The sequence below is a fragment of the Mus caroli genome, chromosome 4 (assembly GCF_900094665.2).
Source record: "Mus caroli chromosome 4, CAROLI_EIJ_v1.1, whole genome shotgun sequence".
Classification (NCBI taxonomy): Eukaryota; Metazoa; Chordata; class Mammalia; order Rodentia; family Muridae; genus Mus; species Mus caroli.
Genome location: NC_034573.1, coordinates 108,041,262 through 108,055,075, shown reverse-complemented (window position 1 = coordinate 108,055,075; position 13,814 = coordinate 108,041,262). Strand labels below are relative to the sequence as shown.

At 48.3% G+C, this 13,814-nt stretch overlaps 1 protein-coding gene across 3 annotated transcripts in view; it reads right to left on the bottom strand.

Moving 5' to 3' along the window:
* Eri3 (ERI1 exoribonuclease family member 3) overlaps positions 1-13,814 on the bottom strand; it is a 124,337-nt gene that overhangs the window by 69,022 nt on the left and 41,501 nt on the right. For all 3 annotated transcript variants that reach the window (XM_021159298.2, XM_021159299.2, XM_029476773.1), the window contains one exon: positions 12,297-12,388. In XM_021159298.2, the coding sequence (XP_021014957.1) occupies positions 12,297-12,388 (92 nt within the window). The remainder of the gene's footprint in view (positions 1-12,296; positions 12,389-13,814) is intronic.

The following is a 13,814-nucleotide window of genomic DNA, read 5'->3' as shown; positions in this document are numbered from 1 at the left end:
ACCTCTCCTCATTACCCAGGTGCCCTTGGCAAAGAAAGCACTCTGGCCATCTGCCCAAAGGAATCCAGACCAGCCACAAGCCACCTGCAGACCCAGCTGGCCCTTAGCTGACCTAACAGGCAAAGGCCAACACCATGGCAGTACATGAGCTACAGAAAGCAGAGGCCAGGGTGGGGAGCCGGGCGCCTGAGCACAGGAGCAGCTCAGCCCCTTTGCCGCGCCTGCAGTCCTGCTCTAATGCACCCTGACATGCCTCTGAAGACACAGAGCTGTTTGCAGTCAGCATCGTGATTTGTTAGTAATTATTTCCATGGTGTCACATTGCTGTCACTCTGTTAACAAAGAGACAGGCTGCCTCGGGCTGCCTGCAAGAAAGAATCGCAGAGAAAAAGGCCTGTCAGACTCCTGGGATTCTCTGGGCTGGCTGGCTTTCTTCCCCAAACCAACATTCTCGCAGGCTTTGGAAGAATCAGTTTTACAGAACTATGAAGTCTGAGCTGTGTCACCCTTTAGCCAGGGACACTGAGAATTTATCCTACCCACTCACAAACTCTACCCTTCCCAAACTCTACAAAGCTAAACCCCACAATCCACAACTCCTTTAGCACAGGCCACCATGCCAAATGAAACACAAAGCTCCCTGGCCTTCAACTCCCCAGCTCCCTGCTCCTTGACTCTCCCTGCCTCATACTGAGGCTGCCCTTTGCAGGTGCTGTTAGAGCCTGTCAAAAGAAACCTCACTTGGACCAACTGATACAGCCACCCTTTCAGCGCGGGTATGGTAGGGAAGAACAGGATTACAGGGAATCTCACCTTTTCAAATCCAGCAATCGCATTCAAGAGCAAAGCTGCTCAGGAGCCACGCCCTTCTAGCCCCATAAGCCTCTGAGAGGAACGACTGACTGCAAGCTGACCTGTCTTTCTTTCCTAGGGCCTGGACCTGTTCATCATCTTCGAAGGAGAACCGGTGGTCTGCTTGAGTACAGAATAATGTCTCCATTACCATGGCTGGGAATTAGAGGGACAGATTGGCAAGGACTGACACAACAGAGGTCACTCACCTTTGCAGGCACAGAAAGGTGAAGATTAATTCTCTCCTTTCACAGAGTGAATCAGGCTTCAGGATAGTGGGAGGCAAACAGCAATACTGAGAAACTCAATGCCACATTGTAGGAGCAGACGAGGCATCACGAACAGAAAGGGAAGAAGGCTCTAAGACCGAGAGAAGCCCTGTCAAAGACACTGCCACCCCGCTCCTGCAGAACCTCACTAGACAGAGAGTCAGAGCAAGACCAACACTGTTTTGGCCTGAGAGTTTAAATGGCAGACACAGGCCAGTTACATACAGCAGGGGACAAACTCATTGAAGGCAGGCTGCTTGAGGTAGTCTTGGCTTTTTGTTAACTACTATGTCCTCAATTCCTAAAACAGTGAGGCACACAGTTGGTATTTAACTCATCTACTGACAGAAGAAACAAATGAACCAGAAGCTTCAAAGGCTTCTTCTATGGGCCCAGGGTCAGTTGTCTCCCAGCCTGTACCTCGGAAAGAAGGAAACCCAGGATGGATTCCAGAGGAGACAAAGGCGGCAAGGCTGGTGGACTGCAAATGGATTTTGAAGAATGACAGGAGTTTATAGAAGTCAAGAGGCACAGGGATATTTCTATATCAAAAACCAAAAAAAAAAAAAAAAAAAAAAAACCCAAACACTCATATACTCATTCAGCAAACATATGCTAAATACCTAAAGGAGGCAGATGCTCCAACAAAGAGAAAATAGCAGTGGACTATAGCAAAACAGTGAAATACTAAACAACAATCAAAAGGCCAAAGTCACCTATACAACCACATGCATTATCTGTTATTCTATTGTGCAAAATAAATCAAACATAGAAGAGTACATTTTGGCCAGACAGTAGTGGCGGTGCACACCCTTAATCCCAACACCAGCAGAGGCAGGCAGATCTCAGAGTTCAAGGCCAGATCGTCAGTCTACAGAGCAAGTTCCAAGACAATCAAGGCTACACAGAGAAACTCGGTCTTGGAAAAACAAAAAAGCAAACAAACAAACAAACAAACCAGGAGTGTATTTTTTATGACTTAATTTCTATGAGGGTGGAGAATAACACCCTAAGCCACATAAGTCAAAGCAATGGCTAGCTGGCAGGGGTAGGCATTATTAACTGGAGAGGGGCACACAGGGACCTTCTGAGATAAGGGAAATCTTGATTGGGATGATGGTGACACAGGTGTATACTCGTACACAAATGTGTCATTCAAAATGGTGTGTGATTATATTTCCATGCTTTGTTAGACCTATATGCCTTGATTTGGGGGTGAGGGGATACCAAGGATTGAACTTAGGTTTTTGGGCATGCTAAGCGAGCAATCTACCAGTGAACTACATACCCAGTCCTCTTTTCACTCTGACACGAGGCTTCCTATGACATGACGTTGCCCGGGTCAGTCTGGAACTGCTCTGTAGTCTACCCGGGTAAGCCTTGACCTTGCAATGTTCTGACCTTAACCTAAGTAGCTGGGACTTTAGGTCTGGGCCACAAGATCTGTGGGCTCCTATCATGATGTATTTTGTTTGTTTGTTTGTTTGTAATAAAAAAAACCCAAAATTGGTATTCAAGAGTCACAAAAATAATAGGCAAGACCTTAGAAAAGAAGTACTGGCTTTAAAATACCACACACAAAAGAAAGAATTAACATTTTCCAAGAGCAGTGGTAGTTCCTTTTACCCAGAGACAGGCTCCCCTAGCCTTCACTCTGACAGAGAGCATACAGACCTTCAGTATATTAAGACTCAAGAAGATTAAAATGTTCCTCACACAGAGGAGCAGGCCCTATATCTCAGCCCAGGTGTGGTATGGGAGGGAGGTTGCAATCCATGTCAGGTGAGCTCAAGGAGGACAGACAGACCGAATGGCCCATGCTATAGGCCATTAGGCCCTCTAAAGCACCCTATTTGTCAAGACTCCACCATGAGAAAGAATATGCCAGACTTCCAGAATTTGTTCTGGAACCACAGACACAGAACCCAATTTGCCTTCTTGACAATCCAGGTGCAGAGAATGGCTGGGCTATCCCAACTCTGGGCTAAAAGGAAGGTCTCAAAGGGTCCAGGCCTGCTGCCACCAAAGAAGAAGTGCTAAGGATGCTCTCTGCATAGTACTTCGTAGGTCCTAGAGAGCTCTACATAGCAAATCCTAGGGCTAGACTCTAGGCAGCCAACACTTGCTTCTACAACACCTTTCAAAAGTGAAGAACCATTCAATCACCAGTTCTGTACCAGGCCAAAGAGGCTACTCCTACTTTCAGCATCTTCTCTTTAATCTGTTTTAGCTGGGCAAAACTTCCATTCAGGGATTCTATAATCATCACAGTGAGTTAACCCTTCCACACCTTCCCAGGGGTGAGACAATGAGGCTGTCAATGCAGTTTCACTGTCACCCAAGCCACAAGTACCCACAAAGGAGCAGAAAAAGCTGACAACAGAGCTTCTCTTTCAGGGACCCTCTGAAGTCCCTTCAAGACAGATTACTGCCCCAGTGAAAGGTAGCAAGGGAAGGTGGCATGGTAAGAGGCCTGTTAACCTGCAGCTCTAGGAGGAGCAAAGGCTGGGAACCAGGAGTCGCGCTCTGGCTGCATTCAGAAGTAGATAATCCCTTTAATGCTGGTTCTAGGCCCAAGACCCACAGGAGGGGCCTTCAGATGTTTCTGAGTAGGCCAGCTCCAGGGGTGTCTGTGCTCACAGGAGTGGGGGTGGGGGAGCACCTCTCACTCCTCCAGGCCCAAGAACTCTCAGCCCAAGAAGCTGTCAGACTAACGAGGCTACCCCACCACCACTCCATCTGAGCGTGGCAGGCTGCACCGCACGACTGGCTTCAGGTGGCTCTTCTTTAATTAATGGCATCCCAGGCTCTGCAGGGAGCTTCACCCCACAATGAATGGCCCTCTCTCATTAGAGGCAAGCCTGCCATGATGTATTCAGGGTGAGGGCCAGGATTCATTTCCCTGTCTGTGGGTTGGCAATGGGAGGGAGGAAGAGGCAGCAGGGAGATTTATATCAAGTGACTTGGATTAGCTGCAGCTGAAACATGACCCCATCAACTCAAGCTGCCTTCTTGGGGCTAACCCAATGCACCTCTGATGACGAGAGTGCTCTAGGGAAACTGAAGGGAGGGCAGGAGGTCTGGTTGCCACTCTCTCTGACTCTCTCTGAGCTGAGACTCTAACTTGAAGGTCCAGAATACAAGCTCTGGGACATCCTTTCCCCTGCCCCCGCTCATCTCATGAGCTTGTGAGCCTGCGTTGACTTGGAACAATCTTCCCCATCAAGAGTTCTATCATGATGGGGATGCATTAGCCCCCTATATAAAGGATGGAGGCTCTACCCTACCGCTTTCACTTGACTCTTCTGACTTGTAGTAAGCAATACACCGATCCCTTACTTCAGAAAGAGTCTATAACATGGCTTGCTTCTTAACTGTTGTCTGGAGAGGACCCAGGGAGACTGTACAACAGGGCATCTCAGACATCAGACCAGCTGGCACTAGAATTTGTCACAAAAACATGCTGACGTCTGTCACTTCACTATGGTGATCTACTGGGCTGAGTCCCATTTTCAGTGTGGAAAGATCCTAGACAACTCTGTTCTTAGCAAGCATCTATCTTTGCCTGCTGAGTCAGCTTACTGGCCAGCAAATCTAGTCTCCTTCCTTCTACCTCTCCCAGATACCATCTTATAGGGCACAGAAGATTGAGTGGGGGAAACTGCCCTCTAGGCAAAAGGGAAGCACTTGGGCTTTGAGCTGTGTTTACAGAATTGTTACACTCTTAAGAAGGCCACACTATACTCTGCTTGCTTTTACCTGGTAGGATCTAGAATCGAGGTGACTGAGGCTGCACAACACACAGCCCTGACCACTGCTTACAAAACCCCCAGTAAATTCGACTTTCAATTCTGCCTGTACACAGAGAACCAGCACACTTCGAAACTCATGTTCTTTCCACTATAAGCCCACAGAGTGCCAATTCACTAAGTCTGCTGGAAGGAGGGCCTTCACATGGACCTGTGAGCTAATTCAAATACTGCTTTGCAGGCCTGTAACTCTTGAGAGCCAGGGCAGGCAGGTGTCCATCATCTATCTGCACACACACTCAGTGCCTGTCAGCTGTGCTTCTCTCTGGTCCACAAAGAGAGTGTTCATATACCCTTGCTTCCCTACTCAGAAAGAGATGTAACTCAGTTCCGCTTTGCTAAGCCCTATTTGGCAATGTGTCTAAACACATGCAAACTTAATTAGTTCAGGAGGGGAACCCAAGTGCTTGCAGTGACAGATAAAAGTAACAGGGAATGAGACAAGTCAGGACTGGCAGGGAGTTCTTACTACGGCCTGTTCCCCCAGCAGGTAGCTAATCAAACGTGATGTAGCTCAGAGCTGGGGATTAACTGGCACTCTCACTCTCTTGGGCAAGGGGTAAGGCTCATAGGCTCAGGGGCATGATGAGATAACCTCTGTGCTTTCAAACATAAACATGAGACTTAGGTATCCAAAATGGTACTGGCCTATGGACTTCTTATAACTGACCCGAGGAGCGAGGTGGAGTGGCACACACCTGGAGTTCTGGCACTTTAGAGGCTAAGTCAGGACAGTGATCACAACACCAGCTTGGGCTACAACACTGAGACTCTATCTTGAACTAAAAGCAACACAACAAGACAAACAAAGCACAGATCAGAGGATTCATTTATTTGTGGCCTTGCAAGAAAGCTCTCCGGCAGTGCCAAATCATGCCCTCTATATCCTGGACAACCATGCCTTCATCCCAAAATGAACATGAAGGTCTACAGCTCCAACATCAGACAGCTCTGGCTCTGGCCCTCAGAGCAACAACAGACAAGGAAGATGGGTGTTCCTACCAGATCACAGAGTGTGAATCATGAAAACAAGGACTGAAACAGATGGTCAATGGCTATGATCCAACAATGGTTCTAGAGGCAGAGGCCTAGGTTCAAATCCCTGCTCTGCCAACGAACAGGTTGTATGTCCTTGACAGATTACTTATCTCTTTGAGCCATAGTTTCTCAACTTTTTTTAAAAAACAAAAACAAAAACCAAGTTTATTTAGATCTGGGACTCTAGGTGGTTTTGTCTCTACTACCTGACCTCCTCCTGCCACGACTTCTGGACCTTGCTGAGGCTACGGCTTTGGCTCCAACTCCTGCTCTGGTTCCGGCCCCGGCTGCGGCTGCGGTTGTGGCTCCTCCTGCTCTGGCTCGAGGGCCCGGACTGTAATCCTTTTTTCTTCTTCTTCTTCTTCTGGGTGAACTGAGCCTCTCACAGCTCTTCATTCCATGTCTGTGAGATTTCTTCACCCTGTGACTACTACTGCTCTTCCTGTCAGAATCACCATTTCTCCTGTACAAGTCCGGACTCGGGCTCCTCCTCCTTCTTCTTCTTGACCTGCCATGGTATTCATCATGGTGACTGGCCCTTTCCCTCCTCTCTGAATTCTTACCAAGGAGGAGCTAGTGCAATCTGGAGATGGTAGAGGTCTCTATCAGCGTCCCTCTATCCAGTGCTGGGATGTCTGACCACGAGAAGCAAGCTGCAGTGCTTTCCTATTGGACACTGCTGGACTTCAAATAAGCCTCAGTTTCTGCAGCACCACGCTAGGCCCCACCGCCTCCATACTGCCGTTGCTGTCTCCTCTCCCACAGCAAGGTCTGAGGGGAAGCAGCCACCCAGGTCCTCTGTCACCCACTCAGCCAAGGCCACCAGTACCTGCCCGAGATGGAAGGAGAGGGCTTTCTTCCTGCAGCTAGTCAGCCAGGCGCCTCGGCCTGAGAAAATAGACTCTCAAAGAGGCCACTGCAGCCACCACGGCAGACCTGAGAAGATAGGAGGAAGGTCTCCTAAATCGGCTAGTCAGCCAGGCATCCTGGCCTGAGAAAATGTCTCCTCACAGAAGCCACCTCCGGAGCTCTTCCACTTCTCTCAACTTATTTTTAAAACTTTTGAAAGAGTGTTACAAAAAGAAATCCTTCGGGATTCTAAGATGGCTGACCAAGTAAAGCTCTTGTTTCGAGGCCTTACTGAGTTCAATTCCCAGTGTGCTCCTCTGACTTCTGCTTCCATGGCAGAGCATAAACACACACCACTTTTTAAAAATAACTTAAATGTAAATAAATAACTTTTAAAAATAATTTAATTGATAGGACTGTGGTAAGACTTAAATGACTATGTGTAAGCAATACAAAAGATTGCTGGAAAGTGCTCCACAAATGATGGCTGCGTTTACTCTCTGCTTTTAAGCCGTCCAGGAGTCCCAGCCTCCAGATCCAGAGGCACAAACCTCTCAGATACAGTACCTCCCACATGCCCAGGAACAAGCTCCTTGTCCCAGGCCCAGATCAACTCAACCCTCTGCCCTTTTCCAGAGCAGAAGTGCTCCAGGGCCACTCAGCTGTTCTTTGTTTAAAACTCTGGCCTATGTGGCTTGTTAGCATAGTTCAGTGACCAACTGTGAACTTAGCAAACATGAGGTCTTAGGATGGTCCCCAACACTACCTCCATCTCAAAATTCTAAATATTTACTAAACAACTACTAACTTTGTCTGAGGATTCCAACAGTGTTCACAATTTAGTGAAAGAAATAGACAAGTTCCTCTCATTGCAGACAAGCTGCAATAAAATTCCATGAAGGAATAAGTAAACAGGCTCCAGGAACATGGAAGTGGGGGTGGGGGTGGGGGGAAGGGTGCACAGTCCTGAAGGAAGTAAGCAAGAGCCTCAATAGTCCCAACAGTATACACCCGACCTTGAGACTAAGGCTGCCTTCACAGGCTGAGGCAGAGGTGTGACCTGACTGGAGTCAGAGCTTAGGGAATAGACCACCTGGAGAAAGCTCTGGTTAGAGTGGTCAACAGCATTTCAAGATTAACTGGTTGTGGCTAGACAAAGGGTGGTTCTCAGGTTTCTGACAGGGCAGGCATTGCAGGAGGGTGTATAGAGGGGAAGGCAAGGGCAGTGAGGCACAGGAGGCATCTGGGTACAAGGCTTGGCTTTCGAGCAGCTGATGGAGAAGACCTCTTGTCTCTGGCAGGATCATGTTAGCTGTAATTTCTCTTGGGGAAAAAAGACTAGAATGAAGGAAAATGAAAGCTAGGCCAGGGATCGAAGCAACACCAGTCATTTAGAAACACCTACACTATGGAGCATTCTTCTAATCTCAGCACTCCGGAGGCAGAGATCTCTGTGAGTTCAAGACTAGCCTAGTACACATAGCAAGCTCTAGAATAGCCAGATATAGATATATACACATATACACATACACATACAACCCTGTCTCAAAAACAAAAATCACCAAGACTTAGGAAAAACTAAGGAAAGAATGAATTGCAAAAGTGACTAAGGGGAGGGAGCCAAAGAATGAGAAGACACAAAGTTAAAGACTATTTCAGGATGACTTGATTGGCTTTGTTGAATGAGCCTAGAAGACCCAGCTTGACCAGGACCAGACCCTCTAGCTCAGTGCTCTCATATGGGTCTCTTGTCGCATCAATTCACAGTTTTACTCTTCAACTTGGCTACAGCACAATGCCCAGTGTGCACTCCATACACCAGCAGTGAGCAAGAGTACAGTGAGAAAAGCCCACTCTAATCTCCAGAGTTTCTTAAACCTCCAGTGTTCTAGGTCCACCCATGCAGAGTGCAAGCACGGGATAGAGCATGCACACCCCAGAAGTCATGTAGCCAACTAAAGACCAGTGCCAGCCCTGCTCTTACCTGTAGCATGAGGGTCCCCTGAACCAACTCTGAGCAAGCCCCAGCCTCTCTTTTACTCAGGATAGTGCTCAATTATCCAAAAAGAGCCTCTTGGCAAACTGCACTGAGGGCCTGTGCCTCCCTCCAGTCAGCCTGTCCCCCAGTCTTGCTTCTGTCCTTTGTCCATCTTCTTAGAACAAAAGCCCACCTGGGCTCTGTTCAGTGGTAAGCCTGGAGCTACAGACCACATGCTAGAGCTCAAGTTCTTCAAATGGCCCCCTGTACAGGTCTCACTCCTCACCATCTACATTGCTATCCGCCCTCCACCCCAAGAGTGCACACTCCCCAACTGGCCAAGCAGAGGAACAAGAATTCCCTTGGGGAGTGCCAAGGAACAACAGGTAAGATGAGGAAAGGACAGTCAGGGAGGAACAGGGAACTAAGTAAACTAAACCCAATTAAGTATCTTTTCTATAAAAAGTACAGAAGAATAGTACAGAGTGGTGGCGGTGGTGGTTGCACACAACTTTAATCTCAGCATTCGGGAGACGGAGGTAGGCAGAGCTCTGAGTTTGAGGCCAGCCTGCTGGTTTACAGAGTGAGTTCCAGGACAGCCAGGGCTACACAGAAAAACTATGTCTCAAAACAATAACAGGAGGAGGAAGAGAAGAAGAGGAGGAGGAGGGAGAGGAGGAAGAAGGGGGTGAGGGGGAAGAAAATTAAATCCACGCCCATTAAACTAAAACTCACCTTAGTAAGTACCTGGGACTACAGCCTCAAGCCCTACAAATCTGGAGTATTAATTCATCCACCTCTGAAGAAAGATGGACACAAAACGATTTTGTCACAAGAGCAGATTTCTTTGCTGCAGTGGGGTTTCTCCTGCCACTTCAGTTCCCATTTCTCAGTGCTGCACTAATCAGGCCTTTTCCAACAACCATGATGTGAACAGCTTGGGGGCTGGAAGAACAACAGCAAGGAGACGGAGCGGGGCTCCCGAAACGGGACTGTGAAATGAGAGCATTTGCTGAATTCCTTAGACTTAGTTAACTCTAGAAATGCATGTCAGAATACAAAGTCAGCCACATACTAACAAGTTATGAGTGTCAATTTAACACACCCTTGTCAGTCGCAGCAGCAGCTTTTGCCAGGCGCACAGTACAGGGTGGCTCAGCTGAGAGCCACTGACAGCCGCTACCAAGGTTCCAGAACACCAGTAAGCAGTGCACGGTCACGCCGCACTACTTACCGTCTCTCTCTGGCTGCTTTTATTTTGTTACACATTTAATTAAGAGCTTTCCCAGCAGTTATGTGCAGTCCTGCTTCTTAAAGGCAGTCGGAGGCCCTCCTCCCTACCCTGTTACCTAGCAGCAGCTCCTCTGGCAATACCTTTCTCCAGAGCCCCGGCTTCCTCACCAGACTCAAATCATCGCAAACTGTAAAGTGTTAGAATTCCTTTCTGTTTAGTTGAATCTTTATCTCTGTGAGCCCCAAAGTATTCTACTTTGTTTTGTTTGCTGTTTATAAAAGGGAGACATCGCCTCCTACCAGAGACAGATGTTAGTACACACTTGGATTCTGCAACCCAATCTAGGCACTGTTTCTCATGAAGACACAGAATGGCAGTGTAGCATGGGCCAGAAGAGGCTTGAACAATGAGAACAGTGCCCTTTAAAACTGCCCCTCATCATGGGACAGCTCCAAATAGAGAAGCCCAGCACCATGGTGTCTAGTCCCATGCACATCAAGTTCTCTGATGCATGCATGTGCACACAATTCACAAGTGGCAGCAGAAGGCTCAGAAGCACCAGCACTAGGAGGATGAAGATGCCAGTGAGGAACACAGTGGAAGGAAGGGCAGGAGGCTGGGAGAGGCTACCTGGAGGAGCTGGGCCCTGGACCAGGTCCAAGCATCTTCCACTTGGGAATGGTTTCTCCTGGGCTGCAAAGCCCCACATAAGACTCTCTAGGTTTCAAAGCTACTTAGGAAACACAATGAGAACAGCCTTTCTAGACTAGAGATGTAGCCCAGTTGATAAAGTGCTTGCCCAGCATGTACCAAGCCCTGGGTTCAGTTGCCAACACCACATATACCAAGTATGGTGAAACATACCTATCATCCCAGCACTTTAAAAGTAGAAGCAGGAAGATCAGCAGTCATCATATATAGTGAGTTCAAGGCCAGCCTGGGTTAGTAATATACAAGGCCCTGTTTCAAAGAAAGGAATACCCTTGCCCTCTCACCTTTGCCATTGATGCTTCTAATTTGCATCTGCTTCCAGACTTCTAGACCCAACCCATAGAGCTGCCCTGTCATGTGGGAGCACAGAGACGCTCTGGTCTAGATGTGTGCAGCTAGGCTGCGAGCACAGCATTTGGCGCACATGAGTGCTGTGTGCCCACGGGTTCTGCAGATCATTCTTCCTGACTCCCCCAACAGAGCTGAAGTCCAACAGCAGGCCTGACACCCAACTGGAGGTCTAAGCTCACCTCAATGACCAGGGTCTAAAAAAACCATACAAGGGACAAGGGACCCTGAGAAGATATAACCTGATTTGAAAGCAATAGTATGCCCCATCTTCACCAACACTCACCTTCTGTGTGCACACAGGAACACACACACACACACACACACACACGGGTGGGGGGGAACAGAGAGAAAAGAGAAGAAAGAGGGGAGAGGAGAGAAAGAATGCTTGCTGCTGCTTCAGTTACAAAGAACACAGTGGTATTGATTCCATCACTCCTCAGCAAACAGCACCCCATCCCCTTTAGTCTCCGGGGGATGTCTGAAGCCAGGTATCCATGAGGACAGACAAGAAGCAAAAGTGTCAACCCAGCAAAGGAACCTGTCCTGCCTTCCACAGCCAGACAGGATAAGAAGACAAAGGAGAAGAAGCAGTGGGGACAGAAGATGAGAGAGGAGGAGGAGGACTTGGGCAACTCCCCAGAGCAGCCCTCTCTCATCAGACATCAGCTCTCAGCTGATAACCAGGGTCTTAGGTGCCAGACAATAGGGCAACATAGTAACAGTAAGAGAAAGGACCCTGGAGCCAACTGTTGAGTCTGACTCCTGGCAGGGTGGCCCTGGGAAATTTACTTAACTTCTCGGAGCCTTAATTTCATTAGTTATAAAACAGAAGTAATAGTACCTACTTCACAGAATGAGTGAAGTTCTTAGAGAACTTTGAATATATATTATGTACTCTGTTTCAAAGGTTTTTTTTCTTCAAGACCCTCTTTTAATGTCTTCCTCCTGGGTAACACATAGGCCAGCAATCAGAAGAGCTACTGTGAGCAGCTGGAAGGGTTAACAACAGCAGTGCTAGTGGGGCCCCTGCCCTATTCCAGAGACGCCTAGAAGCCACAGCTCCCAGCTTTCCTCTACCTCTGGTGGCCTCAAAGACCCAAGGATCCCTGCTGCCCAGCAGGCTTGAATTTGCTTAAGCCCTAAAAGACAAGGCCTGGTCCCTTAGATGCCAAGCCCTGAAGCAAAGAAGCCTTCTGCATACTCACATGACTTTCAGGTCCCAGTCTCCGCAGGTGACAAAGATTGACTTGACGTTTGGATCTAAGAGGCCTTCCTTCGCCATCCACTCATCGACCCTCTGGAAAGTGCACAAGAACAGATGACAAGTGAGATTCTCCTTTACCCTGAGCCCAGGGAGAGCGAGCGAGCGAGCGCGACAGTGACCTGCAGCTAAGCCACTTGCACTGGAGCACGAGGAGTGGTGATCTCACCCAGGCGTGCTCTGCTTTGCTCTGTACTCTCAGCCTTGGCCGGGGGGGGGGGGGGGGGGGGGCGCGCGGAGGAGAGGCTCTTGTGAGTGTGGTGGGGAAGAAGCTCCTTAGTCTGTGTGTGACAACCTGCCTGCGATCCCAAATGGCAGTTCAAACACCCTTCTGGGACTTAACTGTCTCTTTCCTTGGCTGTCACACAAATGCATAGCCCAGTGCAGACAGGCGGTCCTGGGCCCTAAGAACAGGGCAGAAGGAGGCGAAGACAGGACCTAAATGTGGCTTGCTCATACCCATGCTTCTTCGTGTTTACAGTAAGTGCTTACTAACTGTGTTTATGAACCCACTTCTTTATCAAGTGAAGACAAAACCCATTTTCCCTCACAGGAGGCCCCACTGATGGGTTAGAGGCCCTCCTAGGAGTGAGGCAATGCTGCTTGATCTAGCTGCTCAAAGCTTTACAGACCAACTCAAGGGTTCAAATTCAGCCGAGCATCCTGAGGACTGAGCTCAAGTGCTCCACGGGGAAAGAAACCATCCCCAAGCACACCCAAGTCCTTCTCTTCATGCCTCTAGCGGGGTTTAAGCACACCCAAGTCCTTCTCTTCACGCCTCTAGCGGGGTTTAAGCACACCAGGTCCTTCTCTTCATGCCTCTAGCGGGGTTTAAGCACACCCAAGTCCTTCTCTTCAAGCCTCTAGCGGGGTTTTACTGTTTGCACTTACAGTGGAGTACAAACACAGACATCGGTATATAACAAGAGAATTATCATAAAGAATTCATGAAGCACTGCCTATTTTTCTCAGAAGATCCCAGGCACAGGGAAAGAGTGCAGCCAATCATACCATGGCTTCCACTTGCATAGGAGGATTATTTTTTAAGTCTGTATCATACAGTAGTTAAAACACAGAATTAAAAGTAAGACACATCCTGTTCCAATCCTTGGCTCTTCCTTATCCCGGCTATGCTGTTGACTAGAAGTCATTTAAAAGTCATTAAACACCACTGAACCTCAGTTTTTTTCATCTATACAACTAGGTAGGATAGCAATCCTTACTGAGTTGTTCTGAGAATTAAATGTGATAATGTATCAATGCCTCCCCTAAAAATAGACAGGAGCTGAGAGGAGAGATGGTGGCGAAGAAGTGCCTGGCCTGCAGGTGATGAGAGCACCGGCACGGCGGCCACTGTTGGAGTGACAGTCAGTTAAAACCTGCCTTCCCTAGCGGTCTGTAAGAGAGCAGGAGTGCCGCCGCTGGCTGTCCTGTTCCAGAGTTTTATTCAGGGCAAACGTGG